The sequence below is a fragment of the Ictidomys tridecemlineatus genome, chromosome 2 (genome assembly GCF_052094955.1).
Source record: "Ictidomys tridecemlineatus isolate mIctTri1 chromosome 2, mIctTri1.hap1, whole genome shotgun sequence".
Lineage (NCBI taxonomy): Eukaryota > Metazoa > Chordata > Mammalia > Rodentia > Sciuridae > Ictidomys > Ictidomys tridecemlineatus.
Window position 1 is genome coordinate 18,074,120 of NC_135478.1, and position 24,173 is coordinate 18,098,292.

The window sequence follows — 24,173 nt, forward strand, 5'->3', positions numbered from 1 at the left end:
GGAGGTAAAATGCCATAGAAAACAGTCTCAGATGAAAGATGCAGAGGCTGGAGGCTACAGGAAGCCACAGGCTTCGGTCCACCTCAACTCACAGCTGCAGAGGCAGGCTGAGACTTGAAGTAGGGCTGGTCAAAATCCTGGGCCCCCAGGGTCCAGGAAGCACAGTGGGTGCAGCCTGAGAAGCCCAGAAGTCATTTCCCAAATCCCTTTCCCCAGGTCTCCTCTCCTCCGACTGTTTCCCTTGAAGCCAGGACTTCCCTTTGCCTAGAGTTTCAGTTTTGAATATTTACTGTGATGGACACCCTGATTTTTAAGCAAGTACAGTCTTGGCAAATAGGATCTAATTTGTATACAATTTTACTAATGACATGTTTCCCTGGTTGACATCTATGTTGTCTGTCACCTACTGGAGCCAATTCTATATTCCGTGGTTGATAACTAGTCTTATTTGTAAAATACTGTTTTTATATCTGCATTTTGAAATCAATCTTCATCAAGATGGACGTCATTAAAACACCTGAAAGCATACTGAAAAAAAAAAAATAAGAAAACAAAACAAAACCAAAAAGAAACCACACTTGAACTCTGAGTAGGTTTACCCACTGCCTCCCTCTTAACAGTTACCCGGCAATGTCACAGAAAGAGTCATTCCAAATAAGAAAATTTCCCAGTTAGTCAAGGACTGAACACTAGATTAATATGTTAGCAGAAGCTTTTTGAAAGCATTTCAGAAATGCACACCATTGCAAATGTGAAAAAGCCATGTTCACAAGAGTTCAAATTTGCAGTGATGTCCCACATCCATTATTTAAAAACTTGTTTTGTGGTCTTCAGGATGGAATCTAGGGCTTTGCACATGCTAGGCAAGTGCTCAACCACTGAGTCACCCCTCACCCCCAGCCTCTTTTCTTTTATATTGAGACAGGGCCTTGCTAAGTTGCTCAGGTTGACCTTGAACTTGTAATCTTCCTGCCTCAGCTTCCTAAATTGCTGAGATTACAGGCATGTGCCAGCTCCGTCCTATCACTTTTGTCTCTTCCCTCTGTCCTCTGCTGCTGGGGACTCCTTTGGGAACTACCTGGGCAGTATCATCCTTATTTCACTGTACAGTAACTGTGGTGCCTGTGGCCACTGTTAGATCTCCTGTTCCAACCCTTGCTGTTTCTCATCTTGCTGAGGGTCCTGGCCTCCCTGGACCTAAGCCTTTGCACAAGGTGCCAGTGCCTCCCAGCACACATAAACACCAGCATGCTTTGGTCCCTGGCAATGAACACATCACTCCCAGGCCCTTGGCTACTCATCACTGTTCTCCTCGCTTCTTTTTCCTCAAACTCTGCTTTTTCCCTATCTGAGATCTTTTCTGAATCTACTGTCAAACAGTTTCAGGTTCCAGAAGTCTGGTAAAGTATATATTTTAGCAAATAGATTTAGATCAATATGCTTCCTCTTGATAAAAGCATGCTTCACTAAGTAACATCATGTTGAACTCATTCAAGGACCTTGCTCTCAAAATCCATCCTGCTCCATTCCATCCAAAATGGGCCTGAATTTGGATTGAATTCAGGCGAGGTCCCCAAGGTTACCATTCATCTGTTACTGTCGCCACCTCCTTAAGCCAAGGTGTACAGTGGAAGAGGATGTGTTTGCATAGTGATCTTTCAGGGCACTTCCTGAAGCTGGAGCCATGCTGCAGACCTAGCTTAGTGGGGTGAGTTAGCACTAGCCAGCTGCTACTGAAAACACAGAGACAGTCAAACACAAACCCCCATCAAGGGATTCTCTACAATCTCCTAGGATGTCCACACATAACATGCAAGCATCCTTCTTTGTCTAACAACAATATCCACAGAATAAAACCATTTTTTTTAAACCAGAGGTGCAATTAATGTTGCGTCAAGTAAGAAGGTCTTTACATTCATATCTATTACTGAAAATGTTTTTGTTTTGTGAGAACAAGAGTAGATTCCTCTTGCAGTAGAACTGAGTATTCCATGAACAATGCCGATTTGGAACAAAACACTTACTACCTCCCAGTACATTCAGTAATGCTAATCTAATCCCTACCCTAAATGCTATGTGAGAAGCAAATTTAAAGGCTGAAGCTATCTTTTATTAAAAAATAAAAAGTTATGACAATGTTGTTAAAGGAAAAGTACTAATATTTGATTTACTTTTGGTTGAATATGATATATATATAACATATTACCTGATAGATGGTATACTTTATAAAGTATATCAGGTACCTTCTAAAATCAATTAACTTTCTAAAATTAATTTCAAAAGTTTATAGTTAGGAATAAACCACAAACTGAGAATGCTCATGGCAAATATTTTATGTTTTTTTTCTTTAATACTTTTTTTTAAGATGTTGATGACCTTTATCTTATTCATTTATTTATATGTGGGGCTGAGAATCAAACCCAGTGCCTCACACATGCTAGGCAAGCACTCTACCACTGAGCCACAACCCCAGCCCAATATTTTATGTTTTAAAGTCAATTTGAAGATAGTTATCCAATAAAAGGGGATCTACCTGATAAAAATATCTTGAATCAGGACTGATCTTTGAACAATGCACCAAAGGTACATTTTTTACATTCTTTTTATTATTTTTTTTCCCTTAAGATCATGATACTTTAATGGTGACTTAAAAAATCAGTGCTCCATTTATAGCAGCACAACTCACAATAGCTAAACTGTGGAACCAACCTACATGAATGGATAAAGAAAATGTGGTATATATACACAATGGAATATTACTCAGCATTAAAAGAGAATAAAATCATGGCATTTGCAGATAAATGGATGAAGTTGGAGAATATAATGTTAAGTGAAGTTGGCCAATCCCAAAAAGCCAAATGTCGAATGTGTTCTCTGATTTAAGGATGCTAATTCATAATGGGGTTAAGTGGGGCATGGGAGGATTAGATGTACTCTAGATACAGCAAAGGGGAGGGAAGGGAAGGGAAAGAGGGGAAGGGAGGGGGAGTGGGGGCAGGAAAGACAGTGGAATGAGATGGACATCATTACCCTAAGTACATGTACGAAGACACAAATGGTGTGACTGTACTTTGTGTTCAAACAGAGATATGAAACATTGTGCTCTATATGTGTAGTATGAATTGTAATGCATTCTACTGTCATATATAACAAATTAAAATTTAAAAATAAATTTAAAAAATCAGCACTCCAGGGGCTGGGGCTGTGGCTCAGTGGTAGAGCACTTGCCTCGCATATGTGAAGCACTGGGTTCGATCCTTGGCACCACATACAAAAAATAAATAAATAAAATAAAGATACTGTGTTCATCTATGACTAAAAAAAAAAAAAAAAAAAAAAAAAATCAATGCTCCAAAACCAATTTAAATCAGCAATTGATAACAAAAACATCATTTTTTTTAAAAAATGGAATTTTATTCTGCCATCATGTATAATAAATCAGAATAAATAAATGGTTTAAATTAAAAAAATAAAAATAAAATAATCTAAATTATAGGCTGCCTCAGAATTAGCCAGGTAACTTTAGGTTGGTTTGTTTGTTTCCTGTTTTTCCAATTTAAACACCATAAGCACTCTATATCATAACTCCAACGGTATGCTCAGGTGGGGCATTTCCTGAGTACCTAGTCTGTTCCAGGCACCATTCTGGGTTCTTCAAGAGCATTCACTTGTTTAGTCCTCAATAACAACTCTACGAAATAGGGAGAAAGTGCTGTGGTGAGCAGAATAACAACCTCCCAAGGATGTCCACGTTCTAATCCCTGGAACCTATAAACACATTACCTACATGCAGATGTGATAAAGTGAAGGCTCTTGGGATGGGGAGACTGTCCTTCATTACCCAGGTGAGCCGAATGCAACTGTTATGTTCCCCAGGGCACCCCAATTGGGGGAGGTGGAAGGAGCATTAGTCACACTGATTTGGAAAACAAGAGAGATGTTCTGGAGCCAGCCAGAAGGCTGTGCATGCGTAATGGGATCCTCCCATAACCTCTTACATCTTTAGAAAAGTTTCTCAGCTCCTAAGATGCTGAATGTGGCTGGCTTTGGATCTAATCCAACAGTGATGAGGTTCAGTTTCCTATTGGGGTTTGAGGGCTGTAGAATTGAGGTAGCATGCACAAAGCCTGAGTGTAGAGACAGAGAGAAGCAAGTGTCCTGAAAAGGGAAATTATAATAAATATGCAATAAATTCAAAATTCAACTTATATATGTAATAGACACAAAAATAAACTGTCTCGTACAGGAATATTAAACATACATATAGGGCTCCCTGTGAGAAATGTTGATGCTATTATATTAATATGTCACATCATTTTATATTCCATGCATATAAATAATAAGCGGCACCCAGACAACTAAGGATAGGAAACACTAGATAATCTTATTGATGTCACACACAACTGTTCACACTCTTCATAGAATTGTTTAGTCTTTCCTGTCATCATTCTTTCTTCTACTTCTCTCTCCCCATTTTACCTCTTGATTTTTGTCATTTTTTTTTTAAAGGAGTTTGAAAGTTTTATTTATTTATTTATTTTTCCCTGTTCTTTTTAGATATACATGACTGTAGAGTGTATTTTGACAATCCTACATACATAGAATATAAATTCCCATTTTGTGGCTGTACATGATGTGGAGTTACACTGGTTGTATATTCACATATGAATATATAACCAGTTATGTGTTGCATATGAATATATGAATATACAATTAGGAAAGTTATGTGTCCGATTCATTCTACTGTCTTTCCTATTCCTAACCCCTCTCCTTTCCCTTAGATTTCTGTAATTATTTTTATATTGTCAAGGCTTAGGACATTTTTGTTTTATTTTGAAATTCTGTGTCTATCCCCATATTGATTCCAAAAATTTTAAAATCTGGGAAAACCTGCTATCAGGTCCCCCTCACCTGGTAAGCACACAGTTTCTTTTCTTCTCACTTAAATAAATCCTATTCCTTTCACTCTCAAAAAATTAAATTTAAAATCTTAGCACATAATAATTATGTACATATTATTCACTGTAAGACAAGCAATGCAGTGGGACTCACAGAAAGAAATCATGATTTGGTGCCATCAAATCCCCCTGATCAAAGGAGAATGTGCCAAGCATAAAGGCAGAGTAGATTTCCTACTTGTTACTTCTCAACCTTCTAGACCAGTGCTGTCTGATGGGATGGTCTGTGAGGATGGGAATGTTCTACATCTGCACTGCCCAACACTACCAACCAGCAATGAGGGCATTGAGCACTTGGAATTTGGCTAGTGTGTCTAAAAACTTGGCTTTTAAACTTTATTTAATTTTAGTTAATTTAAATTTAAATTTAACAACCATAAGCAGCTAGTGGCTATCAAAAACATGAGAGTGCAGTTCCAAGCCTCTATGATACTCTTGTCTTGTTTCCCACCATTCCAAGCTTTATCTACTTATCAAGCTCCCTGCCATAACATGTATGTCCATTTCCGTGTAAGTACTGGGATTTCTGTCTAGCAGGTGGTGCTGGTAATTGAACCCAGGGCCTCATGCATGCTAAGCATGTGCTTTACCACTCAGCTACACCTCCAGCCTGGCAGTTGTTCAGTAAATAGTGCCTCTAGGGCTAGGGCTATAGCTCAGAGTTAGAGCACTTACTCAGCATGCATGAGGCCCTGGGTTCTATCCCAGCACTGCAAATAAAATAAAGAGTACCTCTAATTTTCCCAAGAAAATTAGCACTCCCATTGAACAGATGGGAAACCATGTTTCCTGGAGATTCTGTTGCCCAACTGGTCACAAAAGCTAGGAGAGGAAACAGAACTAAGAAGCCTGCATTTCCTCCTATGCTCTCTCTCTCTTTGATCTCATCACAAGTACCAGACACTGTGTCATGTGTTAGAAAGTCAAGGGTGAAAGACATCCAGACCCGGTGTTGGAGGCACTAAACTGGGCGAGGCAGCAGTCACTTTCTGGGTCTGCTGCAATTGATCCCATGAACTTGAAGTAGTATCCATTTTCACTGCTACTGTGCAAACAAGGTTTATTCTTTTCTTACATAAAAATGATGTATTTCAAGGATAAGGAGAACAATTGTAAAATTTTCCAACTGCAGCTAACTTTAACTTACCTCCTTTTGATAAGCCAGTCCAGCTTCATAGAGTTTAATAAACAGGTACTGAGTCCACTTGTAGTACTCTGGAGAACATGTAGTTATTTCCTGTCAATGTGGAAAAAAACATCATGTAAAGGCCTTTGTAAGCATTCCCCTGCAATGTATGCTTCACCCTTGCTATTTGGTTTTGAAAACAATTAAATTGCAAAAATAGCTATCAGCCTATAGTATTTCCTCTAATTCATAAAGTAAGGGACACAGTCATTTGTTCATGAAGGAGAGATGTTGTGGACACGCCTCCTCCCTTTCCTAAGTCATGTTCAATGGTGACAAACAACTTTAAATCTTTTGTACATCCCTTGTCCACCCCACCCATGCAATTAAAAGGTGAATTATACTGTAGGAAAAGATATTACAGTTCTGTCAGCATAAACATACACTGGGGACCATGAATATAAGCTCATTTGGAAAACAATCACAAAATTCAAGAGGCATATTTGCCCACTTTTACATAGTCCTTATTTCAAAACAAATTTTGTGTTTCTACATGTAACTGGGGCCTGGTGGCTCCTGTAGATTCATTATTTTCCAGGTATTACATTATATGAATCAGGCTGTTGTATAATTAGGAAGGCTGGGGACATGGTCAGGGATAGACACTGCTCAGAGACACAGTTTCTGAGTTATACAGCCCTTCTGGAACTTTCTCTTAAATGCTCATTAAAACAAAACAAAAAGTTATTTCTAGACTTCTAACACTTTATCTTGAAGACATCCTTCTGAATTAAATTGCTTAAAAGATTTTATTTTACCCAACTGGCTAGAAATTGAGAGCCTCTTCATATTTTCACTAGGAACTACTTATTCAAACCCAGTTCCATAGACAAGAGTCTACTGAGGGTTTTAGTGCCCACAGAGATGTTCACAGTCCTTCCCAGGGAACATTTCTTTGTCACAATTTTGTGTGTGTGTGTGTGTGTGTGCGCGCGCACGCTCGCGTGCATGTGTGTGTGTACATACATGTGCTATCCATCATGTAGTGGGTAGAAACCAGAGATGCTATAAAAAAATCTGTAATGCACAAGACAATTTCCAGAACAAAAAAATTAACCAGCTGCAATGTTAATAGTGCCACAGTGGAGAAATCTTGATCTAAGGGTTTAAACTATTTCCATTTGATTCTGAAACCACAGGCAGATTAAAGGGAAATTAACCAGGCAACTCTCTGGTGGGCATTTCATAAAAAAGTGATCAAAGAATAAAGTATCATTGGGCAAAGTGGAAATATGGAGTCGGTTAACTTAGTACGCCTCTCCATTAGATGTGGTCCTATTTCTTTGAGCACGACTTGTAATGCACAGGGAAATGCTGCACGATGCCACCACCAGCCCTCCTCCGAGTCACACACCAAGCAGAGACAGACAGTCAGGGCTGGAGATGCAGATGGATACAATTCTGAAGCTCTATTATGCATGCATAATGCTGTTCGCTGAGAATGAGCGACTGATTTTACCATCTAGATTTTAAATCATTTAATATGCCTCCAAGTAGTGGTCTGACTTGGAAAGTTTCACATAATAGATTCATGTAATAAATTTTCTATTTTGAAGTGAGAGAGGCATATGGTTTCTCTTGATACGACACTTTATCCCTCCCATGAAACAGTTGTTGAACTGTTTAAAGATCATCCATTTAACCAGAAAAAAAAGAAGAAAAAGATCATCCATAAAAATCCAGCACCGGGCTGGGGTTGTGGCTCAGTGGCAGAACGCTTGCTTCATACATGTGAGGCATTGGGCTTGATCCTCAGCACCATATAAAAATAAGTAAAGAAAATAAAGATTATTGTGTTCATCTATAACTAGAAATTAAAGAAAAAAACACAATCCGGCACCATACCCATATGTTCAAACCCAACCCTGTCTGCATCCCCAAGGGGGAGTTCTGTGTCTGGGGTGGGGGCTCCCTATTGCCCACTTCTGTCTACAAGCTGTGAGATGACACCAACTTGGTAAGATTTCTTGGTGAGGCTACAAAAAAAGACCAGGGCTGTTCACTGTGTTCCAAAACCTCTTTCCATTCCTGAACTTGCCTTTTTCCTGCTTTCAAATAAGCCCACATCTATGAAAAGGTACCATTGTTTTTAATATGAAAAGTCAGGTAATTCAAACCTATGGCTCTAAAAGCAATTGCGATTCAGCCACACTCCACATAGATTTCTATCAAGGTGTCAACTTTATATCCTCCTGAGCTCTAGAAAGTGCAATCTAGCTGCCAAGAGACTCAATTTACGCATCTGGGATCTCAACTAAAATGATTCCTCCACACTGCAATTTTACATCCTACGATATCTGGTTTTAGCATTAAAAATATTTTGCATATTTATAGGCAAATACAGAGCCCAACACAGAAAGTGAGCTCTCTCAGAACAGAGAGGCTCAATGAATGCTCTTTGAACAGACACCTACCTGGCTGCCCACACCTCAGTGGCCCAAATATTTAGGTCACCTATCAGAGATTGAAGAGAACAAAGAAAAAACCCGATGTACCATGTTTATCAAGCCAGTCATTTGGTGGCCCTGTGCACTGGAAAATAAGCACAGTTAGAAAGCTGAGCAGCCACCATGCATCACTGTTCCCATAATTTAATAACTAAGCCAGCCTGGCCAGTAGTTCCTGTGGCACAGTGATGTGACAATGACAAAGTCCAGGAAGGCTCAGCCACAGAGCCTACTTCCATCCCTGATAAAAACAACACTTGCTCTGTGAGGAGGAATCTCTCCAGGCCACTGTCTGAGTACCCAGGTGGGATCTCTTCAACCTGGAAGTATCTGGAAGAACATGATCCTGGGGAAAGACATCCACTCTGGAGTCACGTGACCTGGGTTCAAGTCTTTGCATTATCACTAGCTTAGTGGCCATGCCACACGGTCTAGGAAACAGAGGTGGTATAGAATGCAATAACGGATATAAAGCCCAGGCTGGGCACGTGGGAGGGACTAAGGGGTGCCATCCTCTTGACATGAGTCAGAATGTGTTATGACAGGGTGAGGCTGGTGCGGCCCCACACCACCCAAAGGAGGGTTGATATAACCGTGAGGCTCCTGGGGCCAGGCAAGAGGGAGAAAAACAGCTTACTACCCCTTACCGGGCACTGGCTTCCTCAGTAAAAAAGAGATGGTGTTTATGAGCAAAGACCAAAGCACGTGGCCCAGGCTGCTCCCAGGCAGCTCTGATGGTGACCCACTGCATGTAGGCTGCGAGATCACTTCTGCCCCCACCCTCTTATGCTCTTGCAAGATTTAGTTGGGTCCTTGTTTCCTGGTCCACTTGTATCTTTGATAGTGATTGGTCCCAGATCACAGAACAGCCCAAACCACTCAAGGCCATCATGCATTAGGACGGTATCGCCACCTCACAATCAGGGATCTAAAAGAACAAACAAAAACCTGACGCAACATGTTTATCAAGCCAGTCATTTGGTGGCCCTATACACAGGAAAATAAGCACAGTTAGAAAGCTGAGCAGCCACCGTGCATCACTGTTCCCAGTGAGAAGACTGCCTCCCCCTCTCCTCCCTGTGAGCCTCCTGCCATCAAAACAATGAATCTTGGAAACAGGAGAAAGATACTCACAGACTTTTCTTAAAAAGTGATCTTTGGTAATGTGCATTTTTGTCATTTGTTCTCTATTGCAACAGATCAAAAGGAGACATGTGGTGATGAGCTTGGCTTTTATCCCGTCCCCGGTTCTTCAATTCTGAAGAGGAAGGATTCTGAAAGCAGAGTCCAGCTCAACAGGAGCTAAGGGCACTGTTCAATCCCTGTGGCATTTCCACCAGTGTCCCGGGACTCTGTGCTAAGGGTCTCTCTATGAGCCTGCCCTTGATCCACACCCTCCCTGTGCGGCTCAGCCCCATCCTAACTCAGATTCTCTTAGGTCCTACCCTGTTTTCAGAAAATGGATATAATAAGAAAACCAAGTATACAAATAAGAAAAACCACTTTAAGCCCACCTTCATGGCAACAGATACACAAATTTTACTAGGCAACTACCTGTACTCAGTGACTAGCTATTTAAAAGGCTGTACCTTCTGACAACTCATTTCTCTTCCTGGAAGAGAAGCCTGGCCTGGGGCTTCCAGAGAAGAGGAAGTGAGAAGATGGTTAGTTCCTCACTCATATGCTCCTAAATGATCCTCAGGCAGAAGAGGGACCTAGAGAGTGAGAGTAGACAGCTCCCACAGCCCTGGCTTCCAATCGGAATGAGCCCCTCCTGAGGTTTCTATCTGGGCCTTTCTCTTTTTCTCTTATTCTGAAGAAAGTTAGCTGTCATGAGCTGCCCTAGGGAGATGCTTATGTGGCAAGGAACTAAGAGAGGCCTCCAGCCAACAGGCCAGCAAGGAGCCAGCTCTCAGTCAGCTGCTGAAAACCATGCAACAAGCCTGGAGGCAGATCCTACCCAAGCCAAGCTTTCCTACAAGTCCTCAGCCTCAGCCTTGACAGCAGCCCTGTGAGGGACCTGTGCTGGAGGCCCCGGGTAGGCCTCGCTGCATTCACAGTCTGCAGAGACTGTGACATAATAAATGCTTATTATTTTAAGCTACTAAATTTAAGTTACAATTTAGCTTGAATCAATATACTGATACATTAGTAAGAGGGGCCAATAACTAGACAAAATCCTGGGAAGGATAAGAGAATATGTGGGGCAGAATCAATTTGCTGCCCAGGGTACAAAAACATGACAGGAGACCTGGTACTCCAGGTTCCTGCCCAACTGAGCTGGGTCTTAAATGCCAACTATCTTTTCCTCATTTAGGACCTAAAACAGACCATTTGGCTGTGTCATTTAAGCCCCCAAATCTTGTTCACCTTCTCAAACAGGCTGTCAGCTCCAATGGGCAGGTGAAGGGCTGGGCCTGCACACTGGCTCTGCCAGGGACTCACCCACTATTCCAAAAAATGACTTGTCTCTCTGGGCCTCTCTTTCCTCATTTGAAAACCAAGATACTATAACTGCTGTAAGGATCAAGGGATCTGAAGAGGGTTGGCCCGCCTTTCCAACACTGGTAGCCCCTTTAGGTGCATAGTAGATGTTCATTAAAGCAAAAAATTTTTAATTAATTAATTAAGGTTAATTTAGGTGAGCAAGAGTCACCACATTTTAAAAAGTAAAATGAAATCCTAGAGACAGGATTTCAGGATTTATATTTCTTAACTATAATAGGCTTTCTAAACAAAAGTGCCATTGTTCTTGGAACACTGAAGACTGTCAAATATAGGTTCACATAAGAAATGCCATCTCAATTTACACTCAGTCACAGTGCTTGAGGAAACCTGGGTGCAGAATATCTAAAACTTGAGCCCAGCACTGTGGTGCAGGCCTATAATCCCAGAAGCTCAAGAGGCCGAGGCATGAGGACCACAAGTTCAAGGCCAGCCTCAGCAACATAAAAAGACCCTGTTTCAAAATGCAAAATATAAAGGGCTAGGGATGTGGCTCAGTGGTAGAGTGCCCCTGGCTTCAATCTCTAGTTCTGCAAACAAAACAACAAAACAAAACAAAAACCTTCAAAACTCCAAAGGAAAATGAGAGAACCACATTTATCTCCGTTAACAATTTCCACACCACCAAAAACGATGGCCTTTCAGAAGGAGGGTGCAGTTAGAGCAGGTCTCAATGCCTTGGTGTCATACTGGTGTAGCATTTTATGTCCTCCCCCACTTCGGACACCAATGAGAGAACACCACCAAGGATCTGCTGCCCAGAAAATGGTGATGCAGAGAACTGAAAGAGATTTTCTACCCAACTCAAGGCTTTGCATGTTCATTCGCTCAGAATCCTTCCACAGACTAATTGAATTTCAACTAGGCACATGAAGATGAGCTTCCTCCATTACTGAGCAGATCAGCCACCCACAGTAGGCCTTTGCAGTCTCACCACTCTCCAGCAAAGTCCCTCAGCATTTTCATCCCCCACCCATCCCATTCCTTCCCATTTCTTTCTGAGGGAAAAGACAAGCAATCTACTGCACACCTGCACCCCACCAGCACTCTGGGCCCTGGACCCTCCCACTTCTCCAGGTTCTGTGGCATTCTGTCTCATTTGTATCTTTCCTTGTCATTTACAGCCAGGGTCCCCAGCCTAGAACACCTGGCCACCCCCTCCTCCTTTCTGAACTATGAATCCCCGGGTGTCCCGCGGCCAGGCGCTCTCAGCCTCACTGTCTGGCCTCTTCTCCTTTTTCTCTTTTTTCAGGTTCCATTTTCGCCAAGGTTCTGCCTCTGGCCTCTCTTACCTTCCTTGTTCCCCTCTTTGCAGAACCGAGGGAACAAGTGGTAAGATCAGGGTAATTAATTAATCCTGAACCTAACATTTGTCTAGGAGCTGATTTTTATGCCATTATGTTCCTCTACTCAGGACCAACTTTAGACTGAAAATGAGCATTTAAAGAAAAGTGCAAATGACAAGTGCTAGACACTGTGCTTTTATAGAGTCTGCATTTTATTCTTAAAGGTCTTGCTTTTCAAATCTGGGGCTACAAGCGAAATTCTTACGTAATTTGAAAGGTTCGTGTTCCACAGGCACTTGAGGCCAATTTAAACGAGTGTTAATGGCAGGGCAATCATGATCTTTGTAGTTTAAAGATACTGTCTTTCTTACTGAAAGTGGCTTGATCAGAGAACCCTTTTTTTCTGGTATTTTTTTGATCAATATTTTGAATATGATCATTTTTATGGTGACCTGAAAGTGATCCCATGCACACTACATGAGATTCTATGGAATATCCATAGTCAGACAAGCAGCAATTTGTTGAATTTCTTGGTAATTGTTCTTTGCCAGCTGACAAGAATCTCATCAAGGAAGCTTAACAATACAGACAGCTTTTCTAACTAGACATTTGGGAACAAAACACCCTTCCATTAAGCTACAGATGAGATTAATTGGTTTGAGTTGTAATTTATTATCGGTCTAGTTGGGCAGATGCCAGTATTTCAGCTGCCCAAGCAACATGAGCTCTTTATAATTGCTCCATTTTTCTAGAAGGATAAGAGCATTAGTTGTAATCTGCAACATCCTTAAAAATTTCAGCATTGACAGGACAGAATCATCTGAAAGATGTTTTCATGAGGCCTGTCCTCTAGGTTTCCGGAGTAATATGAGGACTACTTGTTAGATATGGACATGGATTCAGAGGAAGAGGAAATACCAATCCATCAATCCCATGGAAGCAAACAGTGACAGCAGAACCCAAAAGGAGCTGTTCGGCTGTCTGCAAGCTCCATTAAGCAATGAGCAGTAGAAACAGGCTATGGCTTAAAGATTTCATGAGATGCAGACCAAAAAATAAAACCAGAAACTTAGAAAATCATTTTGCTAGCCCAGTGATTTTTAAGGGACAAGCCAGGAGTGGGGAAGCCTAGATCAGAATCTCCCAGGAGGTGGTAGGGAGTGGTAGAACTGCCCATTCCTTCTTCTGCTTCTGGGAAGATGGAATAGCTGTATTTTTCACTGTTCTTGCTACCAAATACAATCAAAAACTCTAGGCTATATTTGTCCAGAGTTATTAGCTATGCGTAGTATCTACACATGCTTGTGAGCGTGTGTGCACGAATATACACATGTATGGTGCGTGTGTATATGTGTGTGTGTGTGTACACATACACTAAGTATGAATAAACATAACACCCTAAAAGGTAAAGAGAAGGAAGAATGGTTAGAGATCTTAGAATCCAGGGAATGACAGTGTTGAATTCCATAAATTTTTTTAATGCCCCATAAATCCCAGAATTATAGCTAATGAAGCCAATACTCTAGAAGCACCAATGAGTGCAAAAAAAAGAAAAGAAAGAACGGGGCATGGGGGAGGGGCACGAGATTTATATATTCACAGGAGATGCCTTAATGAAGCTTAACAATAATAAGGCTTTAAAAATTTTGGGGGGGGCTGGGGATGTGGCTCAAGCGGTAGCGTGCTCGCCTGGCATGCGTGCGGCCCAGGTTCGATCCTCAGCACCACATACAAACAAAGATGTTGTGTCTGCCGAAAAATAAAAAATAAATATTAAAATTCTCTCTCTCTCCCTCTCTCTCTCTCTCTCTCTTTAAAAAAAAAATTTTTTTTTAAAAATGAGGCTTAGGAACAAGGATGTTTAAGGAACAACAGGGGCAGGAAAAATCCCTCTAGGTCTTCTCAGGGATCAGCAAGACCACACCCACTGCAGGTTCAAAGGTGGAAAACCAAATTTGTTTCAAAGACTTTCCAGGTCATTTGAGAAGGGATTCCTGGGAATGCCCCATATGCCCCAAAACACCTGGGATACTTCTTCCCTTCTTCAGCTACTCAAGCATAGAGGGGCTGCTGCAGCTGTGGTTTGAGTGGGACCAGGAACATTTGGCAACGGTAGCAGACCCCAGTGTCAGCCACGTGATGCTGGTTTTGCAGGCATGCAGAATGCAAGAGGCTTCCACCAAGATTTCAGAGGAAAGCCTGGGAGGCCAGGCAGTCTATGGCAGCCATCAGCATCCCTGCAAGCAGCTCCCAACAGGGCGATGTGTAGAATGTTAAGAGTGAAGCTTAAGCTGCAATAGAGACCCCAGGAAGGAAGAGACCCTAGGAATGTGGACTGCTTGCTGAGGGAAGCTGAAGGCAGCATCAAAACCTGCCCAAGAGAGAGACCATGTGGGCTGCAACCAGCAGAGCCATAGGGATGGGCTGCCCAAGCCCCTGGAAACCCACTTCCTGCCATAGTGTGCCCCAGGTGTTGGCTAAGGAGCTATAGAGTTTAGGGTTTGCCCTGCTGGTTTTCATATCTGCCTTGGTCTGATTCTTCCTTTCTATTGCCTTAATCCTCTCTTTTGGAATGGGAATGTTTATCTTGTGCCATTATATCTTAGAAGTATATAAGTTATGTTTTTAATTTCTCACAGGGGCTCATAAGAGTTTGCCTTGAATCTCATAGGAAACTTTGGATTTGGACTTTCAAGCAATGCTGAGAAAGTTGAGACTTTGATAACTCTTGGGGATGGGCTAGATGTATTTTTCTGCATTGTGAGATGGACATGAACCTTTGGGGGCCAGAGCAGAATATTATAGTTTGGGTTTAGAAATGTCCCCCGCAGACCCACGTGTTGAAGACTTGTTCCCCAGAGCCAAAATAAACCTTTTCTCTATTTAAGTTGCTTATCTCAGGTATTTGGGAATGGGAAGCTGACAAACACAGATGGTCTCACCTGCAGAATGGAAGGGATGAAGGAAAGAATCAGTGGACTCCAAGACAGATCAATAAAATTTACCCAATCTGAACATCAGAGAGAAAAAAGACTGGGGAAAAAAATTAAAAGAAGCTCAGGGACATGTGGGACTACAACAAAAGATCTAACAAGGATGTCACCAGAGTCTCTTAAGGTGAGGATAAAAGAGTAAAGCTGAAACGACTCAAGAAACAATAGCTGAGGATACAGCTTAGTTGGTAGAATTCTTGCCTCACATGCACAAGGCCCTGGCTTCAGCAACACACACACACACACACACACACACACACACACACACACACACACAAAAGAAAAAGAAACAAGAAAGGAAATTATGGCTGAAATATTCTCAATGTGGCACAATAACATAAAGTGACAAATTCAAGAAGCCAAGTGAATCCTAAACCAGATAAACCTAAAGAAACCCACTCCAAAACACACCATAATCAAACTTCTGAAAATTAAGACAAAGAAAAAAATACCTTCAAAGCAGCCAGACATAAATAATGTATCACCTTTAGGGAGAAAACAATTCAAAAGACAGATTGGTCATCAGAAACCACAGAGGCCAGAAAGAAGTGGCACACTATTTCTCAAGTGCTGAAAGAAAAGAACTGTCCATCCAGAATTGTACTCCATGAAAATATTCTTCAGGAATGAAGGAGAAATCAAGATATTTTAAAACAAAGAAAAACAGACTCTGCCATGAGCAGACCTACCCTAAAAGAACGGCTAAAGAAAGTCCTCTATTTAGAATGTTATAAAAGAAGGAACCTAAGAACACTGGAAATGAAGAAGAAGAGAAGCTATAATGTGGGTATATAAATAAAATTTGTTTCTCTTGAGTTTTCTCAACTATATTTGATGGCCAAAGCAAAGATTATAATGCTGCTGCAGGTGATTCTAAACATACATTTAAAATAATTATAATACCCAAGGGGAAGATTAAGGAAGGATATGTAAAGGAAAGCAAAGTTTCTACATTTCATTTGAAGTAGTAAAGTGGTCCTACCAGTAGACTGTGATACCGTAAATACATGCAATACCTAAGCAGTCACTAAAAAGCTGATACAATGAGATACACAAAGCACTACAGCTAAGCCAGGATAAAACTCTAGAAAAGAAATTCAAATAATCATAGAAAGACAGAAAAATAAAAACAACAACAACAACAAAAAACACCTAGAAAATAAATTAAATGCTAGACTTAAGCTAGACTTATCTGGTTTAGGATTCACTTGGCTTCTTGAATCTGTCCCTTTATGTTTTTGTGCCACATTGAGAATATTTCAGCCATTATTTCCGAGTTGTTTGTTTGTTTGTTTTGTTTTTTTATGGTGCTGGGGATTGAACCCAGGGCCTTGTGCATTGGAGGCAAGCACTGTACCAACCTAGACTTAATTACAATGAATATAAATGGTCTACATATACCCATTAAAAGACAGAGTGGCAGAATGGATTAAAAAAAAAAAGCCTTGCTCATATTCTGCATATTTTATTTCTTTTTTTGGACTTTTTTCTTCCTTTCTTTTTCTCCCCAGGGCTGAGGACTGAATTCAGGGCCTTGTGCATGCTAGGATATTCTGTTTATGAGAAATCCACTTCAAATATAATGATATAGGCAGACTGAAACTAAAAGGTTGAAAAAAGAAAGCCAGGCAAAAACTAATCAAATCAAAGAGTGTTTATATTGATATACGATAAAGTAGACTAAGGGGAGGGGTTATATTAGCATATCATAAAGCATGCTGCATGTATGTTTCAAAGAAAAATGCACTTCACAGTAAAATATGGTAAACAGACTTCAAAGCAAAACCAGTAACAGAAGGGCATCATGCCATGATGAAAAGATTAATCAGCAAGAAGACAGAGCAATCCTATGTGAAGCAAGAAGTGATAAAACTGAGAGGAGAAGTGAACAAGTCCACAGTTACAGTTAAGACTTCACCAGTTCTCTCTCGACAATCAGTAGAACCTAACTAGACAGGAAACAGAAGAGTTCATTATCACCCAATAAGAACTAACTGATCATTTAGAGAACAAGACACCCAGCAATAGCAGGATACACATTGTTCTCAAGTCAGGTGATGTTGAGAGCCACAGCCAAAGGGGCCCCAGCAAACTTCCAGCTGCCGGCTGATGATCCAGCTGCCAGCAAACTTCCAGTTGCCGGCTGATGATTGGCTCACAGTGGCCCCAGCAACATCTAGCTGATTGGCTCCTCTGCGGTGATGTTCATTGGGCTGTTTCCCTGCCCTTCAGACTGCCAGCTGATGATTGGCTCACAGCGGCCCCAGCAACATCTAGCTGATTGGCTCCTCCACGGAGCTGCTCATTGGGTGACTTCTTTGGCTCTGCCCACGCAACCCAGCCAATCGGCCTCAAGAGCAGGAGGATTGTGGGAGGTGATGAGGTTGGTGTGAGGAGAGGCTTGTGGAAGCCGGTGGTGGCAGTTGGGCTCTGAGGGTTTTTCCCTGGAGCTGTTTTGTTTGGCGTTTGTAGTTCTAAAAATAAAGTTAGTTTCTTTTTGACAAGTGGCTCCTGATTTGTGCCAAGCCAGACTTCGGCAAGGTACCACGACAAATCATATCCCTGGCCATAAAACAAACCTCAAGAATGGAAGTCATAGCCAGTTGTGGTGGTGCAGTGAAGGAGGCTGAAGCAGGAGGATCGAAGTTCAAAGCCAGACTCAGCAACTTAGCAAGGCACTGAGCAACTTAGCAAGACCTGTTTCTAAAAAAAAAATCTAAAAATAAAAAGGGCTGGGGATATGACTCAGTAGTTAAGTGCCTCTAGGTTCAATCCCTGTGCAAAAAAAAAGCAAACTCAAAAAACACCTTGAAATCATACACATTATATTCTCTGATTCTCATAGTGGAATCAAGCGAGAAATTAAGATCAGGTAATATTTGGTATTACCCTAATACCAAATATTTGGGAACTAAACACATATCAGAAGAATCCATGAGTCAAAGAGGAAGTTTTGGAAGAAATTTTCAGAACATAGTTAATGAAATGAGAATTAAAATAAAAGAGGTAAAATTCTCTGGGACACAGCTAAAGCAGTGCTTATGTTAGAAGTCTCAAATCAGTGACCGAATTAAGAACAAAATCGATTCAAAGTAAACAAGGGAGAAAATATAAAGAAAGTGGTTATCAATGAAATTGAAATTAGAAAAACAATAGGAAAATTGATCAAACAAGAAGATTTATTCTTTGAAGGGATCAATAAAATTAACAAAGAAAAACCAGAAGCAACAAATTACTAATATCAGGAATAAGACAACTAGACTCCATAGACATCAAAAGAAAATAGAATACCATTAGCAACTCTACCTTCATGAATCTGACATCTAAGATGAAATAGACCAATTCCTCAAGGAGCATAGAATACCACAGTTCACCCAATATGAAACAAATAATTGGAATAGCCTATAGCTACTAAGGAAATTGAAGTCATAATTAAGAACCTCTAGAAAAACAAATTCCTGGGACCAGACGATTTCACTGGAGAATTTTGCCCAATGTTTAAAGAATTAACTCTTAATCTTTATATTCTCTTCTGGAAAATAGAAGTCGGAACACCTCCCAAGTTGTTCTGAAGCCAGTATTACCCTAATATCAAAACCAGACAGACATCCCAAGAACCAAAAACTATAGACCAATACTTTTGTGAATACAGACGCAAAATTCTCAACAAAATATTAGTGAATAGAATTGAGCAAACTGTAGTATTTATATACCCTGGCCAAGTGGGGCTTATACTAAAGATGAAAGGTTAAATCAGTATTCAAAATCAATCTATCATCTCAGGAGGCTAAAGAAAAATCAATTCATTTGATGCAGAAGAAGCATCTGACAAAAATTCAACACCCGTTCATGATAAAAACTCAGAAAATCAGACAGAGGGAACTATCTCAACTTGATGAAAAGTATTTATCCAAACTGAAATCATGTAATAAAAAAAGACTGAATTTTTTTTCAAACATTGGTAACAAAAATTTAGGACCTAAAAAAATGAAGAGAAATCTGTATTAATGGACTCAGAAAACTGTCAAGAATCTGCAAAAGACATTGGAATTAGTAAGGGGTTAGCAAGATTTCTGGTTATGAAATTAAAACAGAAAAGTGGATAGAAAAATGAACATATACAAATGACTATTTCTTTGAGAGAAAGTATAGAAGTCAAAGTAGGCAAAATGGAGGAATGAGGGGAGAGGGAGGACAACAAGAATATGAAGAAGAGAAAGGGGGCTGAGTTGGAGCACCTTAAACAATCTTATGGAGTTAGTAGCTTATTGTTGGACTTTGAAATATTATGTCCTTGAGCAATTTTTATCCTTTCTGCATAGGGAACAGCTTTCCAGCTTTTATTTTCACAGCCCAAAGTGTCCCCCCTACCAATATTTTTAAGTTGTGGTAAAATGTACATGACTTAAAAATTCACTATCTTAACCATTTTAAAATATACAGTTCAGTGGAATTGAGTGCATTCTTATTATTGTGCAACTGTCACCACCATCCATCTCCAGAATTCTTTCCATCTTGCAAACTAAAACTTCATGCCTATTAAACTGTAAGTCCCAATTCCCTCTCTCCCTAGTTCCTGGGAACCATCATTCTTCCTTCAGTTTCGATGAATATGATCACTCTAGGTTCGTCATGTGAATGGAACCATACAATTTGTCTTCCTGCGACTGGCTTATTTCATTTAGCATAATGTCTACAATTTTAATCTATGATATACCACTATGCCAATACCCCTTTTTTTAAAAAACTGAATGATACTTCACTGTATGTGTATATGCCATTTTGTTTAGCCATTCGTCCACTGATGGATACTTGGGTTACCTCTCATTTTAGCTATTGTGAATAATGCAACAGAGCATTAGTGTACACATCTTTTTGAGACCCTGATTTCAATTTTGGGGAGATATACCCAGAAGTGGAATTGCTGATAGTTGTTGGTAATCCTATTTTTAACTTTTGAAGGATCTGCTGTACTGTTTTCATCAGAAGCTGGATCATTTTACATTCTACCAACAATGCACAAGGATCCCAATATTTCCATGTCCCCATCAACACTTGTTATTTTCTGTTTTGTTTCATTTTTGATAGTAGCCATCCTAATGGGAGTGAGGTAGTATCTCACTGTGGTTTTGATTTGCAGTTTCTTAATGATCAGTGATGCTGAACATCTTATCTTTGGAGTAGCATCTAAGTTCTTGACTCATTTTTGAAAAAGGTTGTTTAGGTTTTTCTTGTTGAGTTTTGGGAGTTCTACATATACAGATACTCCTTGATTTACAATGAGATATGTCCTAATAAATCTACCCAAAGATGAAAATATGATAATTCAAAAATGCAAACGCAGGAGAAAAGAAATAACGAGGAACCATGGAAGTTGTGGTTGCAGCTTGAGGTGGTTTAGGGAAGAAGGTGGCACATTGGGCAACAGCTGCTGTCTGCCTCATAAATTCAGGAACTCATGTAGGTAAAGCCTCATTGTAGCATTGCAGCCACTGCCTTGGCCCTAGTGGTTGATGGAGTCATCACTGTTAGCAAAGCAATGCTAGTTTCTGGGTGAAGATGGGTGGGATTTAGAAATGGCCTCTAACTACTATTTTAAAGCTAAAGGAGCCAGGAGATGATCAGCCACTTTTAAAACTTACTTTTTTTTAAGATTTTTTTAAAAGATGGACACAATATCTTTATTTATTTTATTTTTTATGTGGTGCTGAGGATCAAACCCAGTGCCTCACACATGCTAGGCAAGCACTCTACCACTGAGCCACAACCCCAGCCCCCTAAAACTTACTTTTAAACATAAAAAGAAAGCGATGGATGGAATAATTCTTTAAGAGAGGCAGTGGTGCCAGCTGGTGGCACATACCTCAGGAGGGTAAGGCAGGAGGATCACAAGCCCAAGGCCAGCCTGGGCAATTTAGCAAGGCCCTGCCTTAAAAAAAAAAAAAAATCAAATGCAAATACATACATCTAAACTACCAAAGAGCACAGCTTAGCAAAACTGCACATATCAGCTCTTTCTCTTGTGATCACAGCTGACTGGGAACTTTTGCTTGCTGTAGCTACCCAGCATCTACAGAGAGTATCATAGTACATATTGCTAACCTGGGAAGAGACCAAATTTCAAAATTCAAAGTACCATTTCAAATGAATGTGTATAGCTTTCATGCCATTATAAAATGGCAAAAAGGTTTTTACAGCTATAATTAAAATAGAGCGTATACTCAATTATTCAGGTGAGCACATAATAATCAAATGTGCCTATAAAAATTGGTATCTTTCTTTAACTGGAGTCAGAAAGATTTATAGTATAAATGGGAATGAATGTATTATTAGAGGGCCCTGTGGAAAGCTGGAGGAGGAATGTAGGCAGCCTCCAGGAGCGAGGACCAGCCCTGGTCAACAGTGGCAGGGATACAGGGAGCCACCCTACAAATGCTGAAGAGATGAATTCAGTCAATATCCCAAATGAGTTTGGAAGTGGATTTCCCCCCAGAGTATCCAGTAAGGAACATAGCTCTGTCTACACCTGGAATGTGGCTTTGTAAGACCCTGGCAGATGTCGCCAATGAGTTCACCCAGATTTCTGACCTACAGAAGCTGTGAGATAATAAGTTTACACTGTTTTAAGAGGCGAGCCTTATGGTACTTTGCTGTGGTGACAATGGTTAACAAATGCAGGGGACTTGTCTAGATTAAAACCAGCAATAAAAGACTTTCCTGGGACAAGTGAGAATTCACATATAGACTGGAGATTAGATATTATGGAGTTACTGTTAATTTTCTGGGTTGTCTAAACAGCACTGTGGTTAATAGGAGACAGGAATGCTAAGTACACAGGGTAACGTGCCATGAGGTCTACAAGTCACACTTGAATAATTCAGAGAAAAAAATAAAATGAATTTATACAAAAGCAAATATGGCAACAGTTATTGAATCTAGGCAGAAAGCATATGGTGGTTGTACTATTTCTTCAACCTTTCTGAATGTTTGAAAAAATTTTATTTTTATAATAAAAAACTGAAGAAAAACTGTCGTAAAGAAGGTAGACATCAAAGAACACATACCAAGTAATTCAATTTCTGTAACTTTTGTTAACATCTGTTAAAAAAAAATCAAACAAAACACAGATGTAAATAAAGAGTTCTAGAGATACAGGTAAAGAGACCTGAGCAAGAATATGAATGTACTTGATACCACTGAACTGGTTAAGATGGTCAAGTTTATGTTATGTGCATATTACCACAACAAAAAATCATCTGGAAAAAAAATTAAAAGAAACACATATGTAGGTGGTAAAACTAAATATAGTACTATCAGTAATGATCATGAATGTCAAAACAGAGGTCACCTGCAGTGAGGAGAGATGGAGTATAAAAGGGCGGGGGGCATATTTTGAGCTTCTGGGAGCTGGTGATGTTTTCTTTCTTTTTTTCCCCCTCTGGTGGCAGGGATTGAATCCAGGGGTACTTACCCACTGAGCCCCAAATTCTTAGTCCTTCTTTATATTTTATTTTGAGACTGGATCTTGCTAAATTGCTTAGGGCCTAACTAAGTTGCTGAGGCTGGCTTTGAACTCACTATCCTCCTTCCTCAGCCTCTCAAAATGCTGGGATTATGGGTATGCACCACTGTGCCTTGCTTATTTCGATGTGACAATGTATTAAGCTATATGTACATGGTTTATGCTCTAGTCTATATTTTATAGTGAAAGGAAGTGATAAAAATAAATATAAATAAAAATAATCCCTGTATTTAGAAAAATACTGTCTAATATTTATCTGCCTCTTGGCCCTCCTTTTTCTGGAGATGGGTCTCATTGTGTTGACCAGGCTGTCCTTAAACTCCTAGGCTCAAGGGACTCTCCTACATCAGCTTCCAGAGTAGCTGGGACTATGTACAGGCATAAGCCACTGTGCCAGGCTTATTTTTTAAGTTTTGATTTTATTATTTGTTTATATTTACTCTTTCTTATGTTTCTTCTTTCTAGAGAAACAAAATCACTGAAATTCTGGGGGGGTGGAGCCTAGAAATCTAAGTTTTAAACAAGTTCTCCTGGTGATTCTGGTGCTCATTCTGGTCTAAGTACACTAAAAAAATCATCTTTGTTATTTTCATGAAATAACGACTTCATCTTCCAGACCTTTTAAATATTGCTTCCACCATACCTAAAGCTCACTATACCATCCATTCACACTCATGCATTCTATCAGAGCTTGTAGCTGGCTGATGTGCAAAACTAATCTGCAGGCTAATTCAGCCGTAGGAAGAGAGATTTGTGCCCTTATTTTTCAAAGGCATTTAAAGAGTAATCTAATGTCTCCCAATAACAAGAAGCATTCTCCTGGAAAGAAGCCATGGCTCAGAGGGGAAATAGATCATGCTGACCATGTGTTAAAGGCACGATCCATCACCAAAACCCAGGCCTTCAAGATAGGCATAGGTCTTGCCTCCTGAAAACAAGTATCAAGCATTAAATGGGGAAGTTTTCTTCCATTAGTCAGATGTCCCCTTTGATAGGGACAGCCTGCATGGGCTCATGACTACCATCCGGGACTGTGGACAAAACAAAGAATTTCCTTAAATAGCCACATTTACTGAGCATCCTCAGGAGACCTCTTTCTTTAGGTAGGGTCAAAAAGTCCAAGAAAACTACTACCTTGGCAGAGGCGAAGAAAAACTCACCTTCCATGTTTCAGACTGGCAAGCACTGAGCTGGCCTGATCACAAAGGTCAACTGGGTGGGTGCCACTTATTAATGAGGAGACAAGGTCCTGACCTCAGGATGATGGCACAGATCG

At 40.3% G+C, this 24,173-nt stretch overlaps 1 protein-coding gene and 1 non-coding gene across 5 annotated transcripts in view; both read right to left on the reverse strand.

The window, feature by feature from the left end:
• Lars2 (leucyl-tRNA synthetase 2, mitochondrial) overlaps window positions 1–24,173 on the reverse strand; it is a 138,349-nt gene that overhangs the window by 76,261 nt on the left and 37,915 nt on the right. For 3 of the 4 annotated variants that reach the window (XM_005337898.5, XM_013364100.4, XM_040290066.2), the window contains one exon: window positions 6,106–6,195. In XM_005337898.5, coding sequence (XP_005337955.2) covers window positions 6,106–6,195 — 90 coding nt within the window. Of the gene's footprint in view, window positions 1–6,105; window positions 6,196–24,057; window positions 24,097–24,173 lie in introns of those variants that run through there. The other variant, XM_040290067.2, reaches the window with a different exon arrangement.
• Trnaa-agc (transfer RNA alanine (anticodon AGC)) lies at window positions 5,494–5,565 on the reverse strand. The gene has a single exon. It is a non-coding gene; the product is annotated as a tRNA-Ala (tRNA).